Below are 23,602 nucleotides of genomic sequence, written 5' to 3' on the forward strand. Positions count from 1 at the left end.
TTTCTCCTTTCCATCTCATTATGGAACAGTTGTGTATGTGTGTGCATGCGCGTGCGTGCGTGCATGTACACATTTTTCTGTATGAGTGTATTATGTTTTCATATATTATCTCCTTGGAAATAAGATTATATTAGGAATGGCTAAGAAAAAATTTTGGCCCAAATATTTGGAGAGGGGGCAAAAAAAGAAATTAGCATAAGGCAACTTAGTTTCAGCCCACTGAAAAATAAAATATTATCCTTTTTTTAATTTGACTTTTAATAGGAATCTCAAACTAGAGAGTAGGACCCTTCCTACCTGCAGTTGTGGTTGACTTAAGGTGTCCATTCAGAGACCCAGTTGCCCAAGCTGTATGTGATCTACCTTCACTGCTGGCAACTCTGATGCCATACATGATCTTGAATGGCTCTGGAACAGTTTTTCTGTCTAATATATCAACATAATAATAATCTAATCATATGAAGAGTTGAGGAGGTCAATGATGGTAGGTGGAAAGAGGGAAATAGGTTGACACTCATGTCTGGGACTTTGCAGAGACTGTCCTCATGCCTGGAATCATGCCTGCTTTATCTTCTAGTTTCCTCCAAAACAGCTTAAAATATCTGCTACATGAGCTGTTTCCAATTTCTCATAGCTGTTAGTGCCTCATCCCCTAAATTACCTTGTGTTTATTTTCCATATAGTTTGTCTTACCTTTACATATTCATGTTGTCCTTCTAATAGAATATCTATTCCTTGACAGTAGAGACTGTTTCATTATTGTTTGTGTATATCCAGGGCCTGGCACACTATACACTGTGTGGTATATAATGTGTTTAAGAAATTTTGATTGATTGATGAGTCAAATAAGGCATTTATTATGGATTGATGAGTCAGTAATATTTTTGAAACCCTGTTAGGCTTTGGGGAATAACAGTTATATTGAAATAGAGATCTGATGAACTTTGACAATTGTGTTTCATTTTAGTTTAAGGAAGACTTAAAATTTCATTTGTATCAATAGTTTTAAGAAAACTCATGATGTATGGAGCTTCATGTTTTATTTAGAGGTTGAAATTGTGACTAAATTACAAATAAAGGGGATGATGGTGCCTTTTTAGGAGGTCTTAGTGCCTCTTAAGCTCAAGGGACTAGAGAAAGTAGGAATAGTATATATACTTAGGACAGGTGATGACTATATGGCAAGTCATAAGCAGATTATTCCTGAAGTTATGAATTTCCTGCTTAGACAGACCATTCACTTTCCTTTGGACAGGGTATGTATATGCATGAGCATATGTGCATATGCATACACTGGCATATGCCCATGTTCTTGAAATGGTATTTTTTATCCAATTTTTCCTAAAGGTATAAATGAACTTGTCCTCTACTCATAATCTTGAGTCTTCTACAGGTATGCTAGTCTCCCCTCTCTATGAACTAATTCTTTATGTACCCAAGTTGAGAAGTTTCCACCTCCTTTCCCCTCCCCCCTAAACTGTGAGTTCAAATTTGACTTTAGACACCTACTAGCCATAAGACCTTGAATAGTTCACTTTACCTTTGTCTGCTGCAGTTTCCTCAATTATAAAATTAGCATAATAATCGCATCTACTTCCCAGGATTGCTGTGAGACTCAAATAAGATAATATTTGTAAATTGTTTAGCATAGTATCTGAGACAGAGCAGGTACTTAATACATGCTTTTTTCCCCCTCCTTTCTCTGTCTCATTTACCATCCTAAATATATAGCAGGGCAAATCTTTTAAGATTAGATTTAGAGAACAGGTTTTCCAGCCCAATTCTCAATAACTGGATCCAAGGAAAGAGACTTTACCAAGTGATTTTACACTCTTCTCTAAAAGAGACTACTGGTGTATAGGCATGAAGTTTTGAGTTTTAAGTTATCCCAAACATGTAGGCTTTACCACTCATGCCTCCCTCTAGTTCTCTACAAGCATATCACCACTCTCCTCCAAGGATACTATGCATGTTGGTAGGAGAGTGTGACCCAGGTTTATAAGTGGACTATTGTAATTTCAATATTTCTGCTTTTGTCTTCTGTTGAGCTAACGTTCTGTTATGATCATTTATTGCATTTACCTTCTCATTCAGTAAATGTTTCCTGCTTAAGAGTTTTTAACAATTGCTAACTTGAACCATACTCTAGCCAGATACTGAATTTCTGCACTTTTAAAAATTGTCAGAATACAAGTGACCCTAACCTGTTTCTGAGTTCCTAGGAAATTTTGGAGTTGATATTTCCTTTGTTCTTTGCCCAGCTTTCATATGCCCACTTTTATTTAATATACAAATATAAAATAATAAATATAAACTTTGAATCCTTTCATCCCACTTAGCATGTGAAAGGTGGAGGAGGACCAATAAGGAATTAGAGAAATTTACGTGTTAGAGTTGGGTATACTCCACTAGCTACCACTTGTTGTTATAGTAATTTTTTGTTGTTATTGTTGGTTTTTGAATAGGACCAACCAGTGGTTTTACTGGATTCCAAAATGCTGAGGTCATACTCTTCGAGGGGAATCATGATAAAGTGAAAAGAATTCTAACTGTGGATTCAGAAAATTGGAATTCAAATCCTGGCTCCTCTGTCTGATCTTGTCTCTCTCAGTTCCCTCATTTCTAAAATGGGGATAATGATATTGCATTACCAACCTTGAAGCATTGTTCTGAGGAAATTTTCTTTGTAAAGTGACACTGCTCTTTCCTGGTTCTCCTACCTGACTGACTGTTCCTTCCCAGTCTCCTTTGCTGGGTCTTCATCCACTAACTGTGAGTATCCCCCAGGGCTCTGATCTGAGCCTCTTTTCCCTCCATACCATTTCACTTGGTGATCTGCTCAGCTCCCATGGAATCAGTCACAATCTCTCTACTGATAATTATCAACTCTATATATCCAGTGCTAACCTCTCTCCTGCCTTCCACTTTCACATCTCTAGCTGCCTATTGGATATCTCAAACTGGGTGTCCTTTGGACACTTCAGACTTAACATGTTCAAAACCAGAACTCCTTTCTTCTCATCAAAACCTCCCCTCTTTTTAACTTATATATTACTGTTGATGGCATCATCATCTTTCCAGTTATTCAGGCTTGCAACTCAGGTGTCATCCTTGACTCCTCACTCTCTCACCTCTGATTTAAAATTTGTTGTTAAATCCTATCGATTCTACCTTCATAACATCTTTCATATACTCCCATTTCTTTCCTCTGACATTGCTTTCACCTTACTTTATCTCATTATTTCATGCCTATTAGATTGCAATATGTTTCTGGTTGTTCTCCTTAACTCCAGTCTCTCACCAGTACAGTTCATCCTCCATTCCCCAACCAGAGTGATCTTCCTAAAATAGATATGCCCTCTGTCAACTCCTACTTAATAAGTTCAAATGTCTTCTTTTTGCCTCCAGGTTCCAAAATAAAATCAGCTGTTTCGCATTCAATATCTTTCACTACCTGGCTCTTTCCTACTTTTTCAGTCATCTTACACTTTACTCCCTCCCCTCCATATCCAGGGACATTGGTTACCTCACAAAAGATAATCCACTTCACAACTCCATGCATTTTCTATGTACTATGTGAGTCCTTGGCTGTTCTCCATGGCTAGAATTCTCTTCTACATTATCTTTACTCCTGACTTCCTGTAAATCTCAGCTAAAATCTTAACCTTCTGCAAGAATTCTTTCCTGATCCTCCTTAATGCTAATTCCTTCCTCTGAAATTATATCCAATGTATTTTGTATGTATCTTGTTTGTACATAGTTATTTGTGTGTTGTTTCCACCATTAGTCTGATCTTTTTAGGAGAAGAGACTGTTTTTGTCCTTCTTTGTATCCTTAATACTTAGAACAGCGCCTGTTACCTAGCAGGTACTTAATAGATTCTTGCTGAGTAAAGTGTAAAGCAAATATTTCCTCTTTCCCTACTGTTATTTGACATAGTATTAGAAATGCCATCTATAGCAATATACAAAGAGAAAGAAATTTAAAAGTAAGCATTGAATATGAGTAGGAAAAAAATTATACCTATTTTCAGAAGAAATAATTGATAGTTTTAATAAAAGAGCAGGAAGCATAAATCTACAATTATCATCAACATATTTGCATTATATTAACAAATACAAGAAGGAAATGATAGAGAAATTCTGTTCTAAATATTCCTAGGGCCCTTTCAATATAGTTCCCCAAAAGAAGCATCCAATTTTTAAGTCTCTCTTTGAGTCAAAACCTTTGCCTTTGTGTTCTCTCAAAGACCAAACTGGAACACACATTAAATCATCTCTTTTCCCTCTCTATATACAAATGGATTTTTTCATAGAATCTTAATATTCCAGTGGCAAAGAGAATGTTTGTTACCTGAATATTCATATATACCAATGACTGTTTCAGAGTTGGAACATTTCTTTGCCTCTTAAGTGGGTGCATATAGCTTTCCCATAGAACTGCTAATGTCCCATGAGTTGCTTGCTTTGATGACCTCCCACTCTCAGTTGTCACTGTCATTTACTACTTCTCTATTGAATTTCAGCTGGTAGGGCGTCTTTCTTCTTTAACAGGAGTATTCATAGCTCTTTTGTGAGTCAGAGCCACTGCAATACCTAGTCATCACAGCAGGTGTCCTTTACTACAAATCTGTCTTTTAAACATGTTATTTATAAAATAAATTGTAAGGCGTCACTTAAGATAGGCTATATTTATTCCAGAGAAATAAAAAAAAGCCTTGTGATCTCACAACTCATTTCCTTTCTGTATTTAAAATTATATAGCCTAACATCAAAAAGGCAGGCAATCAAAAAAGAAATACTTAATCTTAGTTTTAGAGCACTCTGTCTACCTAGCTTTTGTTTCCCAGACCCCAAGTTAAAAGTGTTGGTTTATGGTTGGGGAGATATTTTGATTCATTACACACTAGCAAGCTGGTTAGTAGGTAGTTCTGAAAAGATGAAGAGAAGTTCATAAAGAGAAGCAAGCCAGTTGAAACACCCAGTATCTACCAGTAGATCAATGCTTAGAAGAGAGGATGAATTCAATGAATATTAAAGACACAATACTCAGGAAAAAAATCCCTAAGAATAGTGCTGTTATATTTTTGAGGACATCACCAACTCTGTAGCAATCATACATATGATTTTCTCTGGCAGCCCATATTCCTTGTCCATATGTCCTTTATGTAGTCCTTTATCCATTTGTCCTGACCAAATATATTCCTGGCATAAGCCTCTTTATGTGTGTTTCTTGGCCACATGTGCTTCTTAAATGTATGTCCTCAATATTTCTTGGTTTACTGTTTTCTCTTTGTAAATTCCCTTTCTGTGGTGTGACCAGTAAGGGAGCACATCCCATGTTCACAAGGCAGTCTTCTTGTCACTTCTTTTGTTATGCTGTTTGATTAAATGTCTTTTGCTAAAACTAATGTATTCTTTAGTTGACTGGTAAACACATTCATGAGGGTCCCATTTTTATCAGAAAAGGTAGTATATATAAATAGATACATGTACCATCTCTTTATTGGAGTGTTAAGTAAATGGTTATTTGAAGATCTAATATGTCTTCACTATGAGTGACTCAGTTTGTATAGTGGAAGCACCTTGGTAGAGAAGTGAGAGCCACAGTGTTAAGTAGAGAGATAAGAGAGATAGGAGAGAGTAAATTCCCAAGAAAAGGGGAAAGCCAGTGCAGAAGCACAGAGATGGGAGATTTAGTAGTGTATATGAGAAACGACATAGAGTAGAGGTATCAGGGATAAGTAAAAGGCCTCAATTTCATTTTGGCCAACAGTTTTAACTTATTTTGTTCTCCCTTATCAGAACTATTGATAAATATCCAAATTTTAAGTTAGATCACCTTCTGTCCTTTATTAAGCCTGCTCATGGATGGAGTTAGCATCACAGAGTGGGCAGAACCCTGGATCTAGTGTTAGGATAACCTAAATCAAATCCTTCTTCAAACCCTTATTATCTGTACTGGTTACTTAAGCTCTCTGGACCTCAGCTCCATTATTTGTAAAGTTAGTGGTTTGGACTAGAGGACCTCCAAGGTCCCTTTAAATGTTTCTCTCTATTCTTTGAAGATAGGGAACTGGTTTTCTCTTATCTTTCTACCACCGATCATTGTGGTTTGGCATGTAGCAGGCACTTAATACATGTTCATTGTTGCATTGTATCTATGAATCTTTAGTATGAAAGCATCAACAGACAGGAAGGAAAAACAGAATACTCAGGTAAGTGATAGCTCCTTGAATTTGATGGTAATAGTAGTGACTTCTTTCTTATGCCAGTTTTTGTTGGCCAGATTTTGCTAACACTCTGCTTAGACATAGCAGGCTGCTATCTGGCACAGTGGAGCTTGAAGTAGTGCACCTGGCCTGGAGTCAGGAGGATCTGAGTTTCAGATCCAGACTCATCTGGCTGTATGACCTTAGGCAAGTCACTTAACCCTGTTTGTCTCAGTTCATCTGTAAAATAAGCTGGAGAAGGAAATGGCAAACCACTCTAGTGTCTTTGCCAAAAGATTTGCCCAAATGGGGTCATAAAGAGTAGGACATGATTGAAATGACTGAAAAACAACATGCTTAGAAATAATTGTTCCCTCTTTAAGAAAAAGGCAAATTTAAATACGTAAGGAAATATGAAACCTGGAGAAGTCAGTCCTTTGATATCAAGAACTCTATTTACTAATCATCATTGGTAATAGATTTTCAATTGTCTTTAAACTTCAGTTATTTGAAGGAATGAAGGCATATCGAGGAATAGATAAAAAAATCCGTCTGTTTCGACCAGACCTCAACATGGACAGGATGCTTCGATCTGCAGCAAGGTTAACTTTGCCTGTACGTAAGTCAAGCAATTTATATTCCTTTTTATTGAGAGAGTTTCCAGTACACTATTTGAAAGAAATGTCCATGAATTTGGAAGAAATGTATCATTGTAGGGAACTAGCAAAATGAATTGTGGTTCTAAATAGTCTGGGTGTTGTTTCTTGCCTGCTTTCTTCTCTAGAAGTGACAGCTAAAAATCTTCAGGATGTGAATTTATTCCATTTGGTAAGTGCATAATATGAGGCAGTGTGACTTAGTGAATAATCAATTAACCTTAGAGGGAAGTGCACATAGGTTCAAGTTATGACTTTTTGGGACTGTAGGCAAATTTAAGTCACTTAGTCTCTTAATGCCTTGGGGAACTTTCTACTTTCTTAATAGTCAGAATTCCTATTTTTTTAACTGTAAAACAATTGGTAAGAGTTTTTATGTTTCCTATAGGTTTTGAAAGATAGTTTAAAAAAAACAACAGAAATAAAACAAAAGAAAAAAAACTATACAGCCTGAAGTATTAAACATATATAAGGACGAAATCAGTTTAAATCTAAAAATATTTCTAAAATATGTTTAAATTATAATATTGAAAAGAAAAAAATGATACTTAGAAAATGTAACTGTTTTTTCAGTATATTGATTGCTGTTCACAATAATAAACATGTTAAAAGTCTTAAATTACCTTAAAACTTTTTCCAAAGCTAAGTAGATAGAAATGTTTAAAAATGGAACCTAGGGTATCCTTTACTAGTAAGCTGAATTCACTATAAGATGTCCTGAGCATATCAAAGGTAGTAATTTTCCATAATGAATTTCCACCTCTCATTAAGAAATGAGAAGATCCCTTTGCCACAAACTGGGAGAAATGGACTATCCTATAATTAAGAATTTGTTAGATTTATCAGTAAGTTCTATCCATAATGCTAATTTATTTAGCTCAATATGCTTCCTAAGAAAACCAAAGGAAAAAACATTTAACTGCTTCTAATCTTTGCCTTCAGCACTGCATGGGAGCTCTGGGTAGTATCCTGGAATTGGAAAGTAAATTTATGTGGGACCCTGACATCATCCACCACTTCATGCATATTCTCTTTATGCTTATTCTGTATACGTAGCTATATAACTTGTTGCCCATTAAAATGTAAGCTCCATGAGAGTAGAGATTATTTCACTTTTTGTTTGAGATTCCTAGCACATATCATAATGCCTGGCATATAGGAGAAGCCTAATAAAGAAATGCTTCTTGGTTAATTGATTGATATCTTTGAAAAAGTATGTTTTTATGTGTCAGGCAATTATTCCACTCACTTTTAGTTCAGCAGCCACTTACTAAGTGCCCTGTGTGACCGTATGCTTTTAACCTCTCAGCACTCCAGGCTGAGCTCTAAATTTTGCAAAGCAGTTGTCAGTATGAATTGGTGGGGGGATTTTCAAAAGGGAGAATTACACTGGGGAAATCAACAACAACAAAAAAAGTTCCAATGCATCTGAGACAAAAATGAAGGGGTTCCTGCCCTCCATGTGTTTACATTTTACTGGAAGGAAACATGTACACAGAGAAGTAAGTCCACAGTAATAGGAAAAGGGGAAGGAAGGACAATACATCCTAATAGGAAGAGTGAGACTCTGTAAAATAGTTTGAGATCCATGGAAAGGATATTCTGGTTGGCTTATTTGAGAAAATAGTTTTAAGATTTGTGAAAAATATATTATAGCAGTAAAAAGCTATGATGATTTTTCTGGAAGAAGCCAAGATACAAGTATTGTGCTGAGAGCTTGAAGGATCCCGCAATGGATACAAGAGAACAGAAGGCTGACCCCTAAATTGCTAATGTCCTTACTGGTTTGTGTTGGGGGAACGTATCTTCCAACAGAATAGCGTAAGGTGAGGATTATAAATTACTATGGAAAAGAGAATCTTCTTAGCCCGAAGTCACTGAATCAGAGTTTTGATATATTACAAATCAAGATTTCGCACACCAAGATATTAATAATCTGTTTAATACACCCTACAGCCCCAAAGTGGACTAGTATAACAACATTAAGCAGATGCATTTATTCTTATAACCAACAAAATACTTCTGTTTAAACTGAACACTTCAATTTATTAGTTTCATATTTGCTGATTAGTAAATTTTTTTTTTTTGCAGGATGACAGCTTTCAGGAAGGCACAGAAGGGCTTATTTAGGTCAATAAATGACTGTTCTTTGTATCAGAATTACTAACAGTCTGCTGCTAAATGAATATGCCATTTTCTATTTCATATTTCTGAGTTTCAGCTCAAATTCAGGCCCTAATTAGGACTGATTATAAGGAGTAAAATCATGATATGTTCTTCTCATTTGGAACTTAAAGGATTAGGAAGTGAAAGAAATAAGTTTGCTAATTTTTTTCTTCTAGAAGAAATTCTTGAAAGTCTTATGTCTTGTGATGTTACTAGTCAAATCATAACAAGTCTTATGATGGCATTAGTTGTTTCTCCTTACGTTTCATCTTCCTTCTAAAATCTGCCTGTAGAGTCTGGCATTCAAAGCTGGGGACAGAGAGCTATATTCCAAGTCTCTGCCTCAGTTCCTTAATTCTTTAAGGTCATATGGCCACGATAACATACAAGTTTAGAGCATAAACGATTACCCTACTGTTTAGGAATTCTGTCTGATTGATCCTGAGCATGTGCTAATTCTTGCTTTGCCTTTCTTTTAAAATGCTTCAAAGTTGCATTTTGTAGAATGCTCATCTTTCTTAGGCTTGTTCGCCTCACAGAGATAATTACAGTCTCTTAAAGCATGACTTATAAAAGCTTACACCCCTCCTTAAGAAGTGAAATCATGCTGCCACAAGGCAGCTGTCATCTGGGAACCTGGAGGCCAATAGCATACATCTGAAATGACAGGGGAATTCTATTCCAGGTCATGGTGATTGATTACAATAAACATTACTATGGGGAATTAGAAAGAGACAATTTTTACTAAGTTTTAAAGCCAAAAGTACACAGCATGAAAATATTGTTTATGGTTCAGGGCTTTTATATTTCTGTACTCTTTAACTTAGGAGCCATTATGGGCTAAGGCAGGAGTCTTAGGACCATGATTTTTTTTTTTTTTTAGTATTTTGATAACTTCAAATCAATATAATTGGGGTCCTTTGTAATTTAATTTAATTTAAAGCCTTTAAAAACATTATTCTAAGAAAGAATCCATAGGCTTCACCATATACCCAAGAGGTTCATGACACACAGAAAAGTGAATACCTCCTGGGAAGGATCATGGATTAGAATTTTGAAGTCCCTGAGGGTGAGTCCCAGCTCTTTCACATCCTAATCACATTACCATGAGTAAGACACAGCCTCTTTGAGCCTCTGTTCCATAGTTGTAAAAGGGGAATAATATTTTTTTTAATTACGTATTTTGCAGAGTTGTTTCAAAGAAAGTTTTTTTAAGTGCTATATATATCTAAGGTATTGTTATTATTTGACATCATTTCCTGGAGTCAGGAGTGTGGCTCTTACAGTCTAGAAAATTTCTTCCCAAACATATTAGTACTAACCACTTCTCCCAGTTACTTTGTGTTTTTTTAAAGTATATTTTCATATATGTACAATTATTATTTTCTCCTAGTTGAATGTAAGCTCCTTATTGGCAGGGACTGTTTTTGTTGTTATTTTGTCTTTTATACGCACTGTTTAACTCAATGCCTAGTCCATACAAAGGCTTAATAAAGCCTTGCTGAATTGAAGGCTTGTGAGGAAATTCTGATCCTTTTTTTCTTGTGACCTTATTTTGCTCCCCATCCTTGTAGGAATTTGACAAGAAAGAACTTTTAAAGTGCATACAAGAACTCGTGAGATTGGATCAGGAATGGGTTCCATATTCAACATCAGCCAGCCTCTATGTTCGCCCGACCCTTATTGGAACTGAGGTATGTCACGGGTGTTTGGAGTGGAGTGTGTGTGTATAAATTTCATTTTTGCCCCCTCTGCCAAACTGTTGTCTCTTGTTCCAGTTCGTAATTTGAAATACGTAACCACCTTAGTATCCCATCAATAAATATTTGTTTTTATATTTATGTAGCAATAGTATGAAATTATTCTCCTATGTGTATGTACCTTTGTGACCTCTGCTGTTCAGGCACTACTATTCTTTTTAGCAAGAGACGGCAAGGGAACTGTGAGTTTAGGCTATCAGACCTACTGGTACCAGTTTCTTTGCCTCAATCCCCTGCAGTAGAAGGCATCCTCAGCTAAAGGAATCTGAAAGAACTGGGGTCATGCAGGTAAGGGAGTAAGTTGTATTGTATTTGGAAAGTGTGCTGCTACTTGTTCTTTCCCCAGTGAGGTAGCTGGCACCAGTAGGTCAGAAAAACCGAGAGGGTTGGTAAAGATGACTCTAAATATTGTTTCCAGTTTTAGATCTGATTACTGTCATCCACACTTCAGGCAGTTTAACGACCTAGAACTGGGCCAATTTGAGAAGTTTATTTGAACTGTTTACTAAATTTGTAGAATAATACTACAGTTATTTAGACAGGTCTGTGGAAAGTAACACATCCACTCCCCCACTCTACGGTATAACAACCCTGCATACCCTTGCTAGAAGCTCTTTGTATCATACTGGTATAAGTGATGAGACCCTAAAAATTAGCCATGTAATTAGGATTCATTTCCTGCTGTTGTTTATAATGTAATTTGATTTAGAGGGGCTTACTTAAAAATTTGATTAATTTAGGAATTTCAGAAGGATCAGATTTTAGCTGTTGATAGTTTTATCATTTTCACTCAATATTAAAACAAAAGATGGGAAGCTGTGGGAAAGGAAAAAGGTGTAGTATCAGTCCCTTTGTTTGCCCCAAACTTTGCTGATATCATTCTAGTTCTAGAATCTTTATCTTACTTTTCAGAAGTCACATAAATCAGGAATTGTAGGAAATTTTATTGTGTAACAATATCTGTAAGAAGGCAAGGGAGAAGAAGACTTTTTTTAACAAAAACAGACCCATGGCAGTGGTATTACATTGTTACTGCTTGTGCTGAACTGCAAGACTGGATAGCCTGTTACCAACTTGATTTAAACATGGTGACAACAAAGTTACTTATTTTCTGTCTACACATCTTTCTAATCTACAAGCTGCAACAATGAAATGTATCCTTTTTTAGCTATCTCTCAAAGAAGAAACTCTTGGATTCTTCCCTTTCCTTGAGTTAAGTAGCCCAGTCCTTAATAGATGTCTGACCATGGCACATATTTGACATCTATCAGTCTTATTTTTATTTTCTTAATTTGTAAAATGGTGATAACAAGACTCACATGATATAATTCACCAGACTGCTGTGAGCAAAGTGCTTTGCAAACTTTTTTAAAACTTGGTGGAATTGTGTAACAAATGCATACATCCCAAGGCTTCCCTGAAATTGCTGCTTTCCTTCATGAATCTATCTTTTCTCCTTTGGTACTCACAAACTTTTCTGTGTATTTTTATCTCCATATCTAGTACACATTATTTAATTATCAGTGCTACTGTAATTGTAATGTAGAAACAATCAATTCATAATCTAGTCAATAAGCATTTATTGAGCACTTACTGTTTGCCAGGCATTTTAATAGTGTTACATGTGTTATCTCACTTGATACCCCTCCATAGGTTGGGTGTTATTCCCATTTTATAGGTGAAAACTGAGGTTCAGCGATGTTAAATTTACCCAAGATCACCTAGCTAGTAGCTGTGTGAGGTAAGATTGGACCAGATTTTCTTTACTCCAAGGCTGGTACTGTATCCAGCATGCCTTCCTCCATCTATTTAAACATCTAACTTACCTTTTTCACTGAATCTTAGAGTTGGAAGGACCCTGAAGACTATTCAGTACAAACCTATAGAATGATTTTTATCTACAAAGTCCCTGACAAGTTGTAAGCTAGCCTCCATTAAACAGTCTCCAGAGATGACAAACTCACTACCTGATGAGACATCAATCCTTTCTCACTTCATGTCAACTGTGTTAGGAAATTTGCCCTCTATTAAGGCAAATTCTTTCTTTCTGAAACTTTCATGTATTAGTCTTAGTAGGGTTAGCCAATGTCAAGCTGAACAAAACTTACTGATGTTTTATTAAAACTTAAAACTGTTATGAGATTTTTGAGACACACTATGTAATCTTTCCATGTGACAATTTTTCAGATATCTGAAGTTCCCTATCACCTATTTCATGTTCCCTTCAAGTTTAAAGAGGTTAAATATCCCTAGTTCTTTCAACTGACATCTGGCATGGTTCCAAGATTCCTCACCATCATGAGCCACTCTCCTCTGGATGTGCTGCCATTTCTAAAATATTACTTGTTGAGTTTACACACACACACACACACACACACACACACACACACACACACACACATACACATATACATACACTGTTCCTCAGTCTTTTTCATTTAAACTTCATTGCTAGCCATGCCTATGCTTGAGCTTCCTGTACTTGAGAATTTGATTTTTTTAAATCTAATTGCCAAACTTTACATTTAACCCAATTACATTTCATCATTTTGGTTTTAACCCAACGTTTATCCAATTCAGGAAGAACATTAATATCCTCTGTAATTACCATGTTACTTTTCTTCCTATCCTATCTTAATATTCAGTTTCCTCAGCTTTTATGGCTCCTATGTAGTTTTTCAAACTTATTATTATCTTTTATTTAGTTTAACATTTCTCAAATATTTGTATTTTTGTGCTCCAGATCTGTTATTTTCTTTCCATACCTTCTGTTGATTTGGAGATTTTTCTCAGTTGCATCACCTATGTTCTCTCGTGTCTTGTTTGGTTTATTGGTTTCTTCTTTGAGAGTTATTTCTGTCCTAACCTTCAGCCTCATTTCTTCATTTGAACTATGCTGCCCCATGACCATTCATAGGAATCAGAGAAATTTGTTGAAGAAGCTTCTCCCAGGAGATTTTTCAAAATTATTTGTTTCCCTCCACAATACTTTTTCAGTGTGTTGGTTCTTTGCTCTTTTGTTATCTCATTTTTGTTGTAATTTTCTAGTGAATTTCCTGTGATACCTTTTTGTGCTTAAGTTTCCTTTTCATAATCCCCTTTATGTTTATATGAGATAGGGTTGACAGATAATTTCTTCCCTTTCTCGTTATTGCTTCTCTTTTGCATTTAGTCTTCACTTTTTTTTAGAAAGACTGTATCTTCTAGAAGTGTTAGCCCAGTTCTACATTAACAATTACTTCTGCTATTTGTCACTGGGCACTTGAGTTTTTTTGCTTGTAAACTGTTAACTGAAGCTCAGAGTCACGGTAATTGCAATGAGGGTGGGGAGTATCACTTCTAGGGTACAAGGCATGGTTGGACCTGGATCAAGTAGAGTTTAAGTTGGGGTCCTTGCCTCAGGAGTTCAAGGTAAGAGCTTTCTTGGGGTTATGTGAGCAGCTTTCCTCTTGGCTCTCCCAGGCTTGTCTTATGCTCTTGGACAGTTCCATGTTTTCTCATGTGAAAAATACAAACTCCTTTGGGCATATGAAGCCCAGCACAATCAGACGTCCACCTACCTTTCTAGGCTTATTACCTATTACTCTCCATTTATGCTGCTTAAAGATTCTATTTGGCACTGTATGTCCCAAAATGTGAGGGAGAAATAATTTCTCTTAAAATTCCTTATGGACTTGGATTCTTAAGGCAATCCGTAGAGCTTGACCAAAATAGTTTTAAACAACTTTTTTCTTCAGTGACCTTTTGAACTCATTTTCTATTTGGCTAATTCTACTTTTTAAAGCATTCTTCTCCTCATTGGCTTTTTAAGCCTCTTTTGCCAATTGTTAGCCTATTTTTAAAGGTGTCATTTTCTTCAGCATTTTTATGGGTCTCCTTTAGCAAGGTGTTGACTTGCTTTTCATGCTTTTCTTGCATCTCTCATTTCTCTTCCCAGTTTTTCCTCCACCTCTCTTACTTGATTTTCAAAATCCTTTTTGAGCTCTTCCATGGGCTGAGGCCATTGAATATTTATTTTGGATGTTTGAGTTACAGAAGCCTTGATTTTTATGTCTTTTCCTGATGGTAGGCATTGTTCTTCCTCATCTGAAAGGATGGGGGAAGATATCTGTTCACCAAGAAAGTAACCTTCTATAGTCTTATCTTTTTCCCTTTTTTGGGCATTTTTCCAACCAGTTACTTGACTTTTGGGTCCTTTGTCAAGAGTAGGGTATACTCTGGGGATCTGTAAGATCTCAGTTCCTCCAAGGTGGCACAATCAAGCATGTGCACTGGTCTGGGAGCAACAAGAAACTTTTGTGCCCAGAATCTGTGAGTAGTAGTTTCCTCTCCACAACCTCCTGGCCTCCAGTTCCACCAAGCCAGCACTGGGGGCTGAGATTCATATAAGCTGCTCAAATCCCCCAGGGGCTTTAGGTGGGGGCAGGGCTGCCATTCAATGTGAGATAAAGATCAGCTGCTCAGATCCCCCAGGGGCTTTACAAGTTGGATTGGGCTGGTATGGGAGCTACTGGCCCCTGAAGTGGCTGCCACAGCTGCCTGAGGCTGGAGCTGTGGGAAGACCCCCGCTCCCTTCTCAGGCAGCTGAAAAAAACACTCTCACTGACCTTTGGTGTCTGTAGGTTGAGGGATCTGCAAACCGCTGTTACTGCCACTGGGGATTCCACCCCTGAGGCCTGTTCCAGTCCTCCTCCTGGGCTGGGCTGGACTCCGCTCTGCATCCAGTGAGACGGACCTCTCACTCCATTGTTCTGTGGCTTCTGTTGCTCTAGAGTTTGTTGAGTCTTTTCTTTACAGATATTTTATGGGCTGCGGGGGAAGAGCTAGTGTATGTGTGTCTTTCTATTTGCTATCTTGGCTCCGCCTCCCAAAATAGTTTTAAAAGAAATAAAAACAGGCTGACACTGATCCTTGCCACTTTCTCTACCAGCTGTTACCATCCAGATTTAAGCTTATGTTACTTGATTTTGATAAGGACCCTGACCATGTCATTATAGTATTTTATGAGCTGGAATTTGTTTAATGTTGTATAACAAGATAATTGAAACTCAGCAACTCTATGGAGTTTAAATAGTTGTGTTTAGTTTAGTTTAAATAGAAAAGAACTGTAACAGATAGAAAAGATACTTTCAATTTGTAGGAACCAGAAGAAGAAAAGGCTTATTTCATCATCTTGGTCCTCCTCTGATTGTTGTCCCATTTAATTCAGGGGTTTAGTTGTTCTAAATTCTGAATAAATATGGACAGTTTCAGTAAAACTGCAGTGGTTCTTTTCCTAAACAAGACTGCAAAGTTAAATAACTTGAGATGCTGTCAACCCCAGTACTTTGAAGAACAAAGAAACATGATCTATGGGTTTGTATAACCTGATTTCTCTCTCTGCTTATAAAAAGTCATTTAATAATTTATTTGCTGCCAGAATTATTATAAAATAAAACACACTACATTACTGGACTTGAAGTCAGGAGATCTGCATTCAAATCCTGTTTTAGATACTTGCTAAAGAAATTTACTTCTTAGAGCCTCAGTTCCTCTATCCACTGCTAAGTGGCGCATTAGATAGAATGTTGGACCTGGAGTCAGGAAGGTAGGAGTTCAAATCCAGCCTCAGATACCAGCTGTGTGACCCTGGGCAAGTCACTTTACCTCTGTCTGCTTCAGTTTCCTCTATGCTCAGGGCCTCCCCTGAGCCGTGGCCTAGAAACTTACCTCTCCTGTTAAGCCAACTGCTTTTACCGGTCTTCCAACGGTTCTGGCCCCTCCTGTGGGGGAGGGGAATGACCAAACAGTTCACCTGAGGAGGCTGCTTACTGCACTTTATTCTTACATCACTTTCACTTCCCCACCTTCCCATGTTCCCTCCCCCCACCCCCCATATATACCCCGCCGTAGCTCCTCCCATGTTCCGCCCTGGAGGCAGAGCCAGCTCCGTAAGGGGCGTTCCCAGCACCCGAAGGTGGGTTCTCACCCCCGGGCGTCTCTGGGCTCACCAGGGGGCCACGGTCCAGAGCTCGGCCCTCTACACCTCTACTGTGAAATAGAGATAATAATAACACCTGCCTTGAAGAGTTCTTGTGAGGATGAAATGAAGTAATTTGTAAAGCTCTTAGCACAGTGCTTGTTACACAGTAATCATTATATAAATGTTAGTTATTGCTGTTATTATTTATAAAATAAGGATCATTGTACCTGGATTCAATAATACTTGTATTACCTGCTTCATTTGCAAGCCTTAGAATATCATATGAGTTATTATTTTTGCTGTTGGCTGCTCCTTTGGCTGTTGCTTGGTTTTCAGTGTACAGACTTATTCACTTAAATAATCCTTTCCATACTCTCCCTACCACCATCTAATGGACCTCATTTTTGTTTAAATCATGGATTTATGAGGTATGCAATCAGAAAATTTAATGTACGTAAAGAAGGGAATAATTACTAGGAATGAGGTTTACCTTAAAAATGTTTCCAAGTGCTAATAATTGCTCTTTATTTTTGGATATTCTATTACATATTATTATATGCAATATGTATTATGCATTATATGTAATTATCTATTACATAGATATCCTACAATAATAGAGAAAAAGTTGCCATATCTGTTTAATATCCAATATCAACAAAATACTTCATCAACAAAACCTGAGAGCAGTTTCACATAATCAGTTGTTAAATCAGTTACTCATGTCACGATTTGTGTCTCTTTGAAGTTTGGATTCAGTCAAAGGGCCACACTTGAGGACCTAGAGGGCCACATGTGACCTGGAGGCCACACAGTCCCTACCCCTGATAAAGACTCTTTTAGTTACAACCGCCCCCCATCCTATTTCTTCCCTGCCATTTACAGATGCAGAATGAGACAAGGCTCAGAGAAAATAATAATAGCTGGTATTTATAAAGCTCTTCAAACTTTGCAGAACACTTTACAAATTTCAGCTCATTTTATCTTGACCTGAGAAGTCAGTGCAATTAGAAGCATCATTTTACATAATAAGAAATTGAGGCAGATAGAAGATGAGTGACTTACCCAAGGTCACACGAATAGCAAATGTCTGTGATCAGATCTGAAATTGAGTCTTCTTGACTTCATGCCCAGTGCTCTGTCTACTGTAGCACCTAGCTCCGCAACCAAAGAGGTTAAGTCACTTACTCATGGTGATGCAGAAATTAAGTAGCAAAACTGGGATCTAAACCCAGATTCAAATCATCTACAGGGAATTTAGGAAATAAATATAAAGCCCTTCTTTAATTCCTCATAGCCTAGTTCTGTAAGTTCTCTCTAAATCTTAATTAAGCATAAAAATTCTTCTTTGAGTTAAGTAAATACTTTGTTTCTAGTTTAACTGACAGCTTAAAGAAAGCACATTGAGCTGACTTGCACTTAATGTAACTAGAGATTTTTATTAAAATTGGGAATAAAATTAAAGACAAATGACTTCTTAGAGTTGGCCATCTATTTTCACTGTGGGCAGACGCACCCCATTTTATATGTCTTCAGGTTGTTTCATTATGTTATGACATTAGATTAGGACCATACTTTTTCATTTGTTCTAAATGTTTGTCCTTTAGAAGGATGATGTCTACGTTCAGCTAAAATACACATTTACATGCAACCAAGTTCATATAACCAACTCTTTATTTTCTATGATAATAGAGACAACAGGAAAAATACAGATAATTGAAATGCACAGAAAGTCCTCAATTTTTTTTGGTGATTTTCACTTAGCATTTTAACTAGAAGCAAAGTAGACTTGTTTGTTAGATCTCATCTCTTTTTACTTTACCTACCTGCTTTTTATTATAGCTCCTTATGGCATGAAGTAAGTTTACTAGTATAGAGCAATCATAGAAGTCAGTCCAGGTTAAATGGAATAGGGGTGGGGTGGGGTGGGGTGTGCAATGGCAAGCAAAGTAGGATCTTTTGCTGTTTTTGTCTTAGTATAATCAAGTGTCTGACTGAATTTTGCCTTTGATTAATCCAGAATCTTTAACTAGAAACAGTCTATGTCTTTGTATTGTTAATTATTTTAATGTGATTAAAGATTTTTCCCATCCATTAATGGGCCTGCTCATTAAGGGGAGTTTGATTAGGAAAGATTTGTAGGAAGGCCTACACCTTTTGTTAATGAGGCACTGGTTCTCAAAGGTTGTGGTGCCCTCTGGCTCTGAAAAGTGTATAAAGCCTCTGAGGTAAGGTTTTACTTTGGGGATTAGTTTTTGAAAGAAGGTTTGTGTGCCAGATGAGACTCTGGGAACCTGCTAAGCAACCTCCCATCCCAATCCCCACCTCTGCTTTGAAAACCCAGATGTTGGTGCTTCTTTGTCTGGTAAGTATGTATGTATGGTCAGGTAGTTAACTGTCTGTTGATTTGTGATGTATGTATTGCTTACTGTCAGGCAGTTGGAAGCTCTGTTTGTTGATTTTGATTTCCTTGTATTTTTCTCTGAGGTTCTTTTTCCCCTGAACTAAGTGAATGATGGATATGCTTGATTAAAGTGATTGTTAACCCCTTGAAAATTGCCTTTCCTTTTAGAAATGCAGATCTAAGAACCTGTGATAGCAGGCCTCCTCTGTATGTTGGGGTGCTTGCTTTTACAGGGTGTTTCTCAACCATGTGTGTATTTGTATTTTTATATTTGTTTTTTCATCCAACTTCATCCAGACCCTAATATCTGTCCAGAGGTTCATGAACCTCAGCCAATGAGCCTCTGTTCTTCAGGATTCTTTTCCATTTTCCAAGTTCTTTTGTTGTTCAGTGCCTAAGGATCTTTTTTTTTTTTTAACATAACCTTTATATAGTAACTTTAAATTCTTTCCCTATAGTGTGTACCACCCCAGTTTCCCTTTTAATTTTGCTTCCTTTTCTTCCCCAGGAAGCAGCCTGCCTCTAATTACTATTTTTAAAAACTATTTATTTTGGAGATTTTTGTATGTTTTGTGTTATTTTGCAGTTGTTTCACACTAATGATGGAAAATTGCTTTTAATATCTTTTTATATGAAAGAATATACTAATTAATGTGTCACTTGCTTGTCTCTGTGCCTTCCTTTGAAGATACTTTTGACTGTTTTGCCTGGTACTTAAATTCCTGTGGAACATACTGACTCTGTGATGTCTGGGAACCTATGGTAGATCCATAGTACTGTGTTAAGCATTTATTGCCTCAGTCCCTCACATCCACTAGTGGTATGAATGTGAACCTATAGCAGCCCTAAGTAGAAGCAAACAGTATATTCAACTCTAAGTAATCAAAATTTGTCTATATTTTCCCACCTCACACCTTCAGACTTTGACAGATAGGTAACAAGTAGGTTATCAAAATGAATTTATAAATACCTTTTGAAGATTTTCTTTTCCTCACTTCCCACTTCCAAATCTTACAAACAGAAAAACTTTCAAATCAATTTAAAATCATTCAGTCAAATCTTTCTTTGTGAGGGGGTGAAGCCAAGAAGGTGGAGTAGAAAGATGCATATACTCTAGCTCTTCTCCCACAGCCCATAAAATACCTGTAAAAAATGATTCTCAACAAATTCTAGAGGATCAGAAGCCACAGAACAACAGAGTGAAAGAGATTTCCAGTCAAAGGTAACCTGGAAAGCCCACAGGAAAGGTCCATCCACATTGAGCAGAGCAGAGCCCAGCCCTGCCCATGAGGCATTGAGAGGACCAGGAGCAGACATACCTCCCAGGGCAGAATCCCCAGCAGGGAGGGTCTCATCTCTCAACCCACAAGCACCGAAGAAAGCTTCAAAGGTCAGTGAGAGGGCTTTCCCACCTGAGTGAGAGGGAAACAGGGTCCTCCTCAGCATGGGTCCCAGGCAGCTGTGATACAGCAGTGTCCATCTGTGAAGAACGCACTTGGCCTAAAGCCCCTGGAGGAATTGAACAGCTTATCTGAATCTCAGCCCCGAACACAGTCTTGGGGTGAGGAGGAGCACTAGGACCCTTCTGTTGACAAAGGATTTAGAAATCAAGTAACTGTCTGGGAAAATGCCCAAAAAAGGGGAAAAATATAAGACCATAGAAGGTTACTTTCTTGGTGAACAGATATTTCCTTCCATCCTTTCAGATGAGGAGGAACAATGCATACTGTCAGAGGAAATCAAGGCTTCTGCTTCCAGTACTTCCAAAATGAATATGCAGTGAGCTCAGACCATGAAAGAGCTTGAAACGTGAATCAACAGCTTACTGAAGGATACCCAAAAAAATGCTGTAGAAAATAACACCTTTAAAAATGGGCTAATTCAACTGGAAAAAGAGATCCAAAAAGCCAAAGAGGAGAAAAAGGCTTTAAAAAGCAGAATTAGCCAAATAGAAAAGGAGGTTCAAAAGCTCACTGAAGAAAATAGTTCTTTAAAAATGAGAGTGGAGTTGAGGGAAGCTAATGACTTTATAAGAAACCAAGAAATTACAAAACAAAACCAAAAGAATGAAAAAATAAAAGATAATGTGAAATATCTCATTGGAAAAACAACTGACCTGGAAAATAGATCCAGGAGAGACAATTTAAAAATTATGGGACTACCTGAAAGCCATGATCAAAAAAAGAGCCTAGAATTATCTTTCATGAAATTATCAAGGAAAACAGAGGGCAAAATAAATATTCAAAGAATCCACCTATCACCTCCTGGAAGAGACCTGAAAAGAGAAAGTCCTAGGAATATTGTGGTCAAATTTCAGAGTTCCCAGGTCAAGGAGAAAATATTGCAAGCAGCTTGAAAGAGACAATTTGAGTATTGTGGAAATTTAATCAGGATAAGACAGGATCTAGCAGCTTCTACATTAAGGGATTGAAGGGGTTTGGAATAGGATATTCCAGAAGTCAAAGGAACTGGGATTAAAACCAAGAATCACCTACCCAGCAAAACTAAGTATAATATTTCAAGGGAAAAAATGGTCATTCAATGATATTGAGGACTTTCAAGCATTCATGATGAAAAGACCAGAAGTGAACAGAAAATTTGACTTTCAAAACACAAGAATCAAGAGGAGCATGAAAAGGTAAACAGGAAAGAGAAATCATAAAGGACTTTCTAAAGCTGAACTGTTTACATTCCTACATGGAAAGATAATATTTGTAACTCTAGAGACTTTTTTCAGTATTTTGGTAGGTGGAGGGATTACACACACACACACACACATACATACACATATAGACAGAGAGCACAGGTTGAGTTGAATAAGAAGGGATGATAGGTATAAAACAATAAAATTAAGGGGTGAGAGGAATATATTAGGAGAAAGGGAGAAATGGAATAGGGTAAATTATCACTTGTAAAAGAGTTAAGAAAAATCTTTTTCAATGGAGGAGAAAAAGAAAGAGGTAAGAGGGGAAAAGTGAAGCTTACTCTCTCCACATATGGCTTAAGGAGGGAATAACATGCTCACTAAATTTGGTATGAAAATCTATCTTACACTACAGGAAAGTAGGGGAGAAAGGGCCAAGTGGGGTGAGGGGGATGATAGGAGGGAGGGCAAATGGGAGAAGGGAGTAACTAGAAGTAAACACTTTTGGGAAGGGACAAGGTCAAATGAGAGAATAGAATAAAGGGGGGACAGGGTAGGATGGAGAGAAATATAGTTAGTCTTACACACCATGACTGTCATGAAAGTGTCTTGCAAAATGACACATAAATAGCCTGTATTGAATTGCTTGCCTTCTCAATGGGAATGGGTGGGGAGGGAGGAAAGGAGAGAAGTTGGAATTCAAAGTATTAGAAATAAATGTTGAGAATTGTTATTGTATATAACTTGGAAATAAGAAATACAGGTAATTGGGTACAGAAATCTATCTTGCCCTACAAGAAAAGAGAGAAGATGGGGATAAGGGAAGGGTGGGGTATGATAGAAGGGTGGGCACATTGAGGAAGGGGTACAGAATGCAAGGTGTTATGGGGTGGGAGGAGGGGGGAGATGGGGAGAAAAATTGGAACTCAAAATTTTGTGGAAATGAATGTCATAATCTAAAAATAAAGACATAAATAAAAATCTTTCTTTGTTAATGAGATTGACTGTTCTGTGTATAGTCTAACATTCCATAATAATGATAATTCTGTTGGTGGATGGCGTGTTTTCAAACTACAATTGAAAATTTTGATTGTTAATCTTTAAATGATGTCCAGGTAATCCCTGCTTTTTGTATTTTTTTTCTTTTTCAAAGCTTTCCCTTGGAGTAAAGAAGCCAACAAAAGCCCTACTTTTTGTCATTCTGAGTCCTGTGGGGCCCTACTTTTCAAGTGGAAGCTTTAAACCAGTATCTCTGTGGGCCAATCCAAAGTATGTAAGATCCTGGAAAGGTGGAACAGGAGACTACAAAATAGGAGGGTAAGAGGAAATTGACATTATTGCATGATATAAGAATCCCTTTTGGTTATTTATTTACTCTTATTTGACTCTAGTTAGCATGCTCATCTACTTTCTGTAGTTTTTGATGTTTTAAATTGACTAGGATGCTTAAGTGACAAATTATGCAAGTTGTTGGTATGGGAGGACAATTGTAAATGATATACACTAGAACTTTTTTGAATCACTAAAATTAGAGATTAAATTAGCTGCTGCCATATGTCTGTTCTATTTTGCCATAGCAATTAGATGGGTTGAGAGAAGAGACCATCTGGTGTTTGGGGCTGCAGCTCCAAGCTGGCCCTAGTATTTTAGGAGTCATGTCTGGGGAAGGTGCCTGCTGAATTGACATGCTGTCTTCATTGTCACTGAATATAATCATACCTGCTGCCAACTGGCTGAAGGATAGCCCTTCTTTGGCTCAGCCAGACTTCACTGAGAATTCAGTCAGGAAGCATTAATTACCT

General features: G+C 37.2%; 1 protein-coding gene across 3 annotated transcripts in view; it reads left to right on the forward strand.

Annotated features, from left to right (window-relative positions):
- BCAT1 (branched chain amino acid transaminase 1) overlaps positions 1-23,602 on the forward strand; it is an 87,198-nt gene that overhangs the window by 22,801 nt on the left and 40,795 nt on the right. For all 3 annotated transcript variants that reach the window (XM_072653479.1, XM_072653480.1, XM_072653482.1), the window contains exons 4-6: positions 6,716-6,826; positions 10,608-10,727; positions 22,954-23,117. In XM_072653479.1, the coding sequence (XP_072509580.1) occupies positions 6,716-6,826; positions 10,608-10,727; positions 22,954-23,117 (395 nt within the window). The remainder of the gene's footprint in view (positions 1-6,715; positions 6,827-10,607; positions 10,728-22,953; positions 23,118-23,602) is intronic.

Source organism: Notamacropus eugenii, chromosome 3 (genome assembly GCF_028372415.1).
Source record: "Notamacropus eugenii isolate mMacEug1 chromosome 3, mMacEug1.pri_v2, whole genome shotgun sequence".
NCBI classification, from domain to species: domain Eukaryota; kingdom Metazoa; phylum Chordata; class Mammalia; order Diprotodontia; family Macropodidae; genus Notamacropus; species Notamacropus eugenii.